General features: G+C 50.9%; 1 protein-coding gene across 3 annotated transcripts in view; it reads left to right on the forward strand.

Moving 5' to 3' along the window:
* The window catches only part of LOC119576415 (centaurin-gamma-1A-like), a 139,890-nt gene that overhangs the window by 122,754 nt on the left and 7,453 nt on the right, over nucleotides 1-9,683 (forward strand). The window contains exon 1 of one of the 3 annotated variants that reach the window (XM_037924111.1): nucleotides 3,520-3,845. The exons of the other annotated variants lie outside the window; for them this stretch is intronic. Within the exon in view, the coding sequence (XP_037780039.1) occupies nucleotides 3,677-3,845 (169 nt within the window). The 5' untranslated portion in view covers nucleotides 3,520-3,676. Of the gene's footprint in view, nucleotides 1-3,519; nucleotides 3,846-9,683 lie in introns of those variants that run through there. 3 annotated transcript variants of the gene reach the window in all.

Here is a 9,683-nt window from a genome sequence, read left to right on the forward strand (position 1 = left end):
CAAGCGTGGGCGTGGGTGTGGGCGCCGTGTTGCCAAGACTGCCCCGGTGACGCGGGGGAAAGGAACACTCGGGAAGTTCCGCATTATGGCCGGCATACCAACATCCCCTGCCCGTACCCCATGCCCAGGCCTCCCCTCCTCCCCCCACCCATCCCCCCACCCCTTGTCGCAGTCGCAGCCCTTGTCCTACCCATCCCTCCCCTTCTCTCCCCTCTCTCCTGTCCATGCCCCCCCCTCCCCCTCGTCTCCCACCGTGTCTGGGCCAGGAAGGAAATAGGCCAGTCACCTCACCCACCCAGCCGTCCACCCGCCCACCGCCCACCGCCCACCGCCCCTTCGCATGATAGTGCGAAGCGGGAATAGCCACAAGTGATGTCTTTGTTTGAAGTCATGTCTGTCTCAAGGTAACAACAACACCAGTAACTACACCATATTACGACAACACCAATGGCAACTGCAACACCAGTAACTACACCAAATTACACACCACCACCACCACCACCACCAACAACAACAACAACAACCACAACCACAACCACAACCACAACAACAGCAGCAGCAAGGACAGCAGCGAGCCAGCCGGCGCCCGCAGTGACGAGGCAAGTGGACAATGGCATCTGATCCCGAGCGGCGCATCCCGGCTCACAATTATTTATTATCGGAGGCCCCCATTAAGGCCCATTAGGGTCGCCGCAACAGTGAGCCATTGATTACGATGATCATAATGAATCGGAAGCCAAACCTGGGTCATTGTTGCGGCCGCTGGTAATGATGGTTGTGAACTCCCGCGGGATTTGGGAGATGCGGAGGCTGGTCTTCGGATCTCGGGTCGGAAGCAGGGTGGGTGGGGGGTAGGGGGGGTGTTCGATTGCTGTTTGCTGGGCTCTTGGTATTGTTTTTTTTTTGTTTTGTTTTGTTTTTGGTTGGTTGTGGTGTTTGTATTTTTACTTGTCTGTTTATAGGTGTTTGTTATGTGTTTGGTTTGGTTTGTGTTTTCGATGTGTGTGTTTGTGTCCGTTTCCCGTTTCCTGCATCTCCTTCCCCTTTCTCCCTCTCTCTAAATTCTTTTAAGCATCACCCCCCCCCCCACTTGCCACATTTCCCCCTCTCAGCACCGAGCTAGTGGATACTCTTTCACTTTCACTGACAATTTTATGTCTGTCTAACCCCAGTGAGGTTTTGCTTTGCTTTCGATCCATCTGTGACCATCTGGGGTGGGTTTAAAGGGTCTTTTTGAGGTAGGGAGGTTGGGGTGAGGTTGTGGATGGGTTGAATGTTGTTGTTGTTGTTGTTGTTCATGTTGTTGTTGTTGTTCATGTTGGTTAGTTTGGGATCTCTGAGATTTAGGAGGAAAAATGATTTGCTGTAGTATGTGAAGTCTTGAAACCAAAGTCAGATGGTATATGGAAATGAGAGAAAGAGAGAGAAAGACTTGAGGGAAAGGAGAGGGGGAAAATGTTTTCTCTCTCTCTCTTTCCCTCTCCCTCTCCCTCTTGCTCTCCTTCCCTCTCTCTCTCTCTCCTTCCCTCCCTCTCTCCCTCTCCTTCCCTCCCTCTCTCACCTTCCCTCTCCTTCTCTCCCTCTCTCTCTCCTTCCCTCCCTCTTTCTCCTTCCCTCCCTCTCTCTTCCCCTCCTTCGCACGATAGAACACATCGAAGCCTTTTGAGCATTGCCCCCCCCCCCTTCAGACCGTCCCTCATCCTTCTCGCCTCGCAAAAAGTTGTCTTCCATTGAGGATATTTTCCTTTGAGTTCCCGAACCTCCAAGAGAGAGAGAGAGAGAAAAAAAAAGGTGGGAGGGGAAGAGGGGAAGGAGGAGAAGAGAGGCGTAAATAGCGCTGTAGATCACTTTGATTTTTTTTTTCTTTTTGTGCATAGGAAGTAGGCCTATTACTTTTTTTTTTTTTTTAGATGATGTTGTTGCGTTACGTCGAGGCTTTTATCTTCCTTGCTCTCTCCGAACGTAAATTAGGGGGAGATGGCAGTTACGGGGTTTTACAAGCCTTTCGGTTCGGTACAGAGGGAGGGAAGAACGGACGAGCACAACGGACGGACGGACGGATAGAGACAGACAGACAGACGACGGACAGACGGACGGATGGACAGAGACAGACACGACGGACAGACGGACGGATGGACAGAGACAGACGCGATGGACGGACGGACGGAGTGGAAAGAGTGAGAAAATCAAAGAGAGAAAAGGCAAAAGAAGGACAGAGAAAAGGCAAGAAACAGAAAGAGAAAAAGAGAAAGATGAAATACAGACAGAAAAAGCATGAAAGCAAACAAACAGACAAACTAGCGAGCCCTGGAGAAGATCGTGCTAGCGTAACCAGCTAAGTTTAGTGACCAGGAGGCGGCGGAGGCGGAGGCGAAGGCGGAGGAAGTGGGCCGTGACACTTCCCTTACAAATAGACGTCTTGTTCCTTATTCTCGACGCGGGCCCGGCCTAAGGGAGGGGGGGGAGGCCGCCAGGTAACGTTTAATGGGTTAAGGGGTTTGATGGGAGGGGCTGAAGGGGGTACATTTTCTAGGTTTGTCTTTATTTTTATTATTATTATTTTCTTTTTTTTTTGTGATGGGGTGAGAATTGAAGGTCTTGGTCGGTAATTTCGAAACGCGTGATGCCCTTAGAAATATGCCGACCTTTTTTTTTTCTTTTCTTTTCTTTTCTTTTTTTTTGTATTGTATTTTTTTTTAGACGTCAGTAATCCAAGTTGAAAAGAGTCTGTCGGAGGATTTTAAAATGTACAATTATAGCTGTCAAAGTAATGTGCGAGCTTTCCGATTGGATTACGTAATGTTAAATTTGGCCCTCTCTCTCTCTCTCTCTCTCTCTCTCTCTCTCTCCTCTCTCTCTCTCTCTCTCTCTCTCTCTCTCTCCTCTCTCTCTCTCTCTCTCTCTCTCTCTCTCTCTCTCTCTCTCTCTCTCTCTCTCTCTCTCTCTTCTCTCTCTCTCTCTCTCTCTCTCTCTCCTCTCTCTCTCTCTCTCTCTCTCTCTCTCTCTCCTCTCCTCTCTCTCTCTCCTCTCTCTCTCTCTCTCTCTCTCTCTCTCTCTCTCGGTGTCGTCATCCGTATTTCACGCGATCGGAAGCTGTGACGCGAGCGAGGGGAAATTTTGCACGTAGGGGGCGGACAGAGATCGTCTTCCTGTTGAATGCGCGTGTGGTGTTAGCGGCATTAGTCACCCTGTGTTTATACCCCAGTGCGGGGGCGCGAGAACGAGGGACAGAGAGAGAGAGAGAGAGAGAGAGAGAGAGAGAGAGAGAGAGAGAGAGAGAGAGAGAGAGAGAGAGAGAGAGAGAGAGAGAGAGAGAGAGAGAGAGGAGAGAGAGAGAGAGAGAGAGAGAATTGTAATGATGGAAAAATAAAAGAAAGAAAGAAAGAGCGAGAGCGCGACAGACAGAAGTGAATGGATAATCACCCCCCCCCCTCCGGGTAGCGGTCCGCATGTCGCAGGTCCCCGCATCTCGCAGACTCAGTGTCTCGTGCGCCGCGGTCCCGCAAACACCTCATCCCGCGCCGCTGCCGAAATCCTCAGAAAAACCGGGCGCGCTACTTCCCCTCCCCTTCCCCCTTTTCCTTTTTCCCCTTCCCCCCCCCCTTTTTTTTGAAAACTTGAGTGTTATTTGAAAGAAAAGAGAACATTTGATAGTGCTATACCTTAATTTTTGTGAATGTACGCCAAGAGAGAAAGAAGGACAAGGAGAGAGAGAAAAGGGGTTGGTGAGCGACATAGAAGTGAATTTGCATATATGAGACTGACCAAGTGCCTGCGGAAGATTAAGCGCATCGCACAAATGAAGCTTCCGTTCCTGAGAGAGTCTGCCCGAATCAACATCATGGGTAAGCATTCGTGGAGGAGGGAGGGAGGAAGGGGGAGAGAAAGAAGAGTGAATAGGGAGAGTGGTGAAGGGGGAGAGGGTGAATGAGGGGAATAGAAAGAAGGAGAGAGAGTGAATGAGGGAAAGAGAAAGAGGGAGGGAGGGGAGGAAGAGGGAGAAAGGGTAAGAGAGAGAAAGAAGGAGAATGAGAGGGACAGGAGAGGAGGGCGAGGTGGATGTGAATGAAGCCTCGTAACTCGCTTGCTGTTTATGTTTCAAAACACGTGTTCTTTGTTTTTGTTTATTTGTCTTCCATTCATTCAGCTACGGACTCTCCCATGTTGGATGTGGGTGTGTTTATATGCTGTTATTTTGTCGTTGTGTCATTGCATGGTTGCAGTCATTTGGCAAATGGGGTGTGATTTGCAGTGACGTGACTAGTGGCGTTTTTCTGAGAGCCTTGTCGTTGAATCGCTTGGGCGTGCCAGGGTCGTCAGGGTGCCAAGGGACGACAGTGCCACGCGGTTCTGCCATGGTTTGAGGAAAGGGGTAAGGCACTTCAGGTCACAGCAGGTCAAGCGAGGTCAGGAGGGCCGGCCTCCCTCGTTGACCTCTCCAGAAGGGTTCAAAGCCCGGCCTGAATAGAGTGCCTCTGGGCGTGTTTGTGTGTCTTTCACGAGGTCTAATTATGGCCTGCAAAGCGAAAGGCGGAGGCGAAATCCCTGTGTTTATGTGGGAGGGAGGGGGGGGGGGACGGGGAGAGGAGAATGGCAACGCGAAGCAGGAGGAGGAGGAGGAATGCTGATAATGATGGTAATAACAAAATAATAGTATTGATGATTATGAGGATTATGATTATAACAATAATAATAATAATAATGATAGTAAGGATAATGACAATAAAATGATATTAGTAATTAATTATTATAACTATTATATCAACATTGATGATGATAGTAACAATAGTTATGTTAACATTAATGATGATGATAATGCTAATGAAGGGCGCAAGGAAGAGAGTGCGCGAAGGATTCCTGCTCACCGCGCCGAGGTTTCTCTGTAGCCACCGGGGTTCCGGCTCAGCGCTGTCCGTCAGGCTTTCTAAAGAGTGGGCGTCGGGCTGAGCCTTGGCTGTTGCGGCCGCGTCACCGAGCAGCCGTTCGTATCGCGCCCGAAGGAGGTCGGGGGGGGGGACGAGGGGGAAGGGAAGGGGGGGGGGCGGGGTGGAGGCGGAGGCATAGGATCTCATTAGTGTTTTGTTTTTGTTTGTTTCTCTATTTTGTGTTCTGACGTAGTTTTTGTTGTTATGTTTGATGGTGTAAATGTTATTATTTTTGTTATTGTTGTCGTCACGTCATATAATGAATTAGAGACAAGCAAAGAAAGAGATCGAAAAAGATCATTAAAGAAAAGGCGAAGAGGAGCGAGAGGCAGGTGAGGGAGCGCGGCGAGCATCGCTGTAAGTGAGCCGTAAAGCCGAGAAGCCGGGTAATCGGAGCCGAGCGGACGGCCGGCGACGGGCAGCGCCGGCTTACGGAGGTCGTGGCCCGTGGTCGCAGGCCTCGCACTCGGGAATGGGGGGGGGCGAAGGTGGATGAGTCAAGTGGATTGGGGAAGGTGGAGAAGATGCATACAGGCATGGTTATACACTCACCGTACACACACATACACACACACACACACACACACACACACACACACACACACACACACACACACACACACACACACACACACACACACACACACACACACACACACACACACACACACACACACACACACACACACACACACACGTGTATATATGTGTATAAGTATATAATATATATTTATATTTATATTTGTATTTATATTATATATGAAGTGGAGGTGGAGAGGTCACGCATCAGAAGTGGATTTATACGAATGGATTTTGTGGATCTGGCTGGCTAGGGAAGTGGGTACTTCGGGTTAGAAGGACCTGTTTACAAATAGGTGTTATTTGTTTTCTCTGTTGTCGTGGTTGTGGGCGGGCAGGGCTCCTGGTTCTTGCGGGGGGGGGGGTCGCTCTTGTTTTCCTCGCGTGACCAGCTCGGAGGAAAATATAAACACGGGGAAGAGCGTTTGTCTTTGGTTCTCGTGTGGTTCTTGATTATCTTGTTCCTCCCTTTCTTCCCCTTTCAATCTATTCTTCTTTTCTTTTTTTCCCCTTTTCTCTCCTCTCCTCTCCTTCTTCTCTCCTTCTCATTCATCTGCTCACTTCCTCTTTTTTTCCTCTCAGATCCATTTCTCACCCCTCTCATTCCTTCTCTCTTCTTCCCTTTTCTCCCCCTCCGCCCTTCCTTAATCTCTTCTCCTCTCCTCTTACCTGCCTCCCTCTTTTCTCCTCTCCCCTCTCCGCTCTCCACTCGAAGGGGGTGTCCCAGAAAACGTTTTTAATTGAGATGTGTAATTTGTTTTTCCCTCTTTCTGTCCCTCCCTTCCTTTCCTCCTTCCCTCCCCCCCCCCCCTCTCTCTCTCTCTCTCTCTCTCTCTCCTCTCTCTCTCTCTCTCTCTCCTCTCTCTCTTCTCTCTCTCTCCTCCTCTCTCTCTCTCTCTCCATTCTCTCTTTCTGATAATGATAATAATCATAATGATAATGATAGATATAAATGTAGATAGCAGCCCGTAGGAAGTAGGAATAGGTGTTACGAATAAACATATGGAAGAAGCAAGTGTGAAGTGCGAGGAATGTGGTTTTCCCTTCGGTCTGGTCGCCATATGCCCCCTATGGCCTTCCGCTTCCCTCTCTGTTCCCTCCCCCCCTCACTCAATCCCCTTTCCCCGTTCCCCGTACCCAGCACCCCTTGCCCTTATTTCTTCCCCTCCCCTTCCCTCTTCTCTACTCCCCTCCCCTTCCCTCTTCTCTACTCCCCTCCCATCTCCTTTATTTCTGTCCTCCATTGCCTCTCTTCTCTTTTCCCTCCCCTTTGCTCCCTTCCCTCTCTCCGTCTCCTCCCTCCCCTCCCTCCTCCTCCCCCCTCGGGCCCTCTGTGTACACAATCTGGTTTTAATTCAGTTAATTATAGGAGTTCATTAACAGCTTGAACATTTGCGGTCTTCAGTGCAATTAAGGAAATTCTATGGGTATTTTATTCAAGCCGCATGTTATTATCCGTATGTGTTGACAATTACTATTACTATTTTAATTATTATTATGACTATTATTATTGGTCTTGTTTTGTTTTTATTGTTATTATTTTTATCATTATCATGATCATTATTATATGTTAAAAGAGAGAGAGAGAAGAGAGAGAGAGAGAGAGAGAGAGAGAGAGAGAGAGAGAGAGAGAGAGAGAGAGGGGGGGGGGGCAGGGAAGGAGAGAGGGAGAGATTTAAGCAAGTGTTTTATGTCTTCCTTCCTTCCCCCAAGTTGCGAGGCGAGAGTGGCCGAGAGAAAGGTTCTCCGCAACTCTTGAAATGGAGTAATTTATACCACGGGCTGAGTCTACTTCGCCCCGCTCTCCTCCCTCTCCCTTCCCCCTTTTCTCCTCCTCTCTCTCTGTTCATCATTTTTCTCCTTCCCTTCTCTCATTTCTTTTATCCCTTCTTCACCTAAATTTGGTTTCTTATGAAGAAGTTGTCTTGTGTTGATTGTAACGATTGAAGGACACCAGATAGGCGGTAACAACAAGCAGGTTCATGCTGGTTTGGATAAACGTTAGTGTCCCGAAACAGGAGAAGAAGAACAAGAACAAGGACGAGAAGGAGAAGAAGGATGATGATGATTATGGTGATGATGATGATAGTGATGGTGGGAAAGGGAACGAGTAGATGGAGAGGTAAAGGAAGGGGAAGGAGGAGGAGGAGGAGGAGAAAGGGGAGGACGAGGCTGAGGGGCGGTGACGGCGAGGTGTTGAGCGCTGACCACGGGTTTCCCTGTCGAGCGTCGTCACCCGACCCCCCGCTCGGTGACGCCCTCGGTTCTCGTTACGTTTCGGTCCGAGGCCAGCGCTTGGAGGGGGAGAGGAGGGGGAGGGGCAGGGGAAGGGCCTCGCGAGGGTCATTCGGGGCGGTGACGCAATCACATCGGCGGCCCATCGATTCGTTGGGGGAAGGAAAAAGGGAAGGAAAGAAGGAAGGTCGTAATCGAGTTGCGTGTGTGTGTGTGTGGTCCGTGATGTTTGTCTGGCGATGTTGTGTTTCCGGGGTGGCGTTCCTGCTGGGTTGTTATTATTTTTCGGAGGAGATCCTGGCCCAGGTATCTGTCTGCTGCTGCTCTTGTTGTGGCATTTCTGCTTTATGTACGGGAGTTGAGAAGTCCCCCCTCCACGCCCCTCTCCCCCTGCTTTCTTCTCCTCCACTCTAAGGTCGTCGTCATTTTCCCTTCCCCCTTCCCTTCCTTCCCTTCCCTTCCCCTCCTCATCTTTTCTTCTCTTCCCGTCCCCCTTAATCTTCTCTTCTGTCCCCTTCCCTTCCTTCCTTCCCTTCCCCTCCTCATCTTTTCTTCTCTTCCCGTCCCCCTTAATCTTCTCTTCTGTCCTCTTCCCTTTCCTCCCTCATCTTTTCCTTCCTCCCCCGTCAACTTCTCTTTCTTCTTTTTTTCCCTTCCCTCCCTCCCTTCTCCCATCTTCCCCTTCAGTCTTCCTCTCCCCATCCCTCCCTCCCGTTCCAATCATTCCCTCCTCTCCCCTTCCCTCCCTTCCCCTTTCCTCCCGTTCCCTCCCTCCCCCTCCCACCGCCCCCCCCTTCCCACCGTCCCCTGTTCATACCGCTGCCGTCACGCGAGGCTGAGGGAATCACCGGCCATCTTGCGAGCGAGAGCATCCTCATCTCAGCTGAGCGATTCGCGTCTGCGGCCCGCGGCTCGGATGCCCTTTTCGTGCCCTCTCCTCCTTGCTCCGAAAAGGGAGGAAGGGGGAGAATCCGAGAAAGAGTAGGAGTAGGAAGAATCGGAGGAAGTAGGAGTAGGAGGAGGAGGGAGAGGCGGAGAGAGAAAGAGAGGAGGAGGAGGAGAAGGGGGAGGCGGAGAAAGAGGAGAAGGAAGGAGGGCGAAATAAAAGGGTGAAGAGAAGACGCGGAGGCCCAAAGACCGGGAAAGAAGGAAATCAGAGACGAGGGAGGCCGGCCAAGTTCCCAGAGACTTTTATTGTGAGGGCGGTAACTCGGGGGGGGGGGGGGTGAATAGTCCAGTTTGGGCCGTTCGGTTAGGGGGGGAGGGGGAGGAGTGCAGGCAAGGTCGGGTGGGGGGTAAGGGGAAGGGTAGGGGAAAGCTGGCAGTAGTATTAGGTGTGTGTGGGGGGGGGGGGAGTATATGGCGTTGGTGGCACCCTTAGTGTTGAGAGAAGGTGGGGGGGGTTAGGGTAGGGGGGGGATGAAGGAGGGGGGTAGGGGAGAGGGTGAAGCAAGACGACCATGGATTAGGAAATTGAAGGATAATTAACTCAGCCGGATAATTATCCTCGTCGTCATCGAGGTCTCCTTTTTCTTGGTCTCTCGCGTACGCAGGTGGGCGGCGGTGGGCGGCGGGCGGTCGGAATTTTCGTTGTTGAAGGATGAAAAGATTGGATTTTAATGAAAGGAGAGAGAGAGGGAGAAGGAGAGGGAGGGAGGGAGGAAGGGAGAGAGAGAGAGAGAGAGAGAGAGAAGAGAGAGAGAGAGAGAGAGAGAGAGAGAGAGAGAGAGAGAGAGAGAGAGAGAGAGAGAAAAGAGAGAGAGAATGAGAGGAGAGGGAGGCAGGCCCTCTCGCAGCATCATCGGCCGAACATGATCCGAGCGGAAGTTGCAGGGGACGCCACAGGATGGTCACGTGACACACACTTCCTGCTGTGGCGTCCTGTCTCTCCTGTGGCGACCCCCCCCTACCCCCCCTTCCCTCTTCCCTCCTCCGCCCGTAATT

Source organism: Penaeus monodon, chromosome 8 (assembly GCF_015228065.2).
Source record: "Penaeus monodon isolate SGIC_2016 chromosome 8, NSTDA_Pmon_1, whole genome shotgun sequence".
Lineage (NCBI taxonomy): Eukaryota > Metazoa > Arthropoda > Malacostraca > Decapoda > Penaeidae > Penaeus > Penaeus monodon.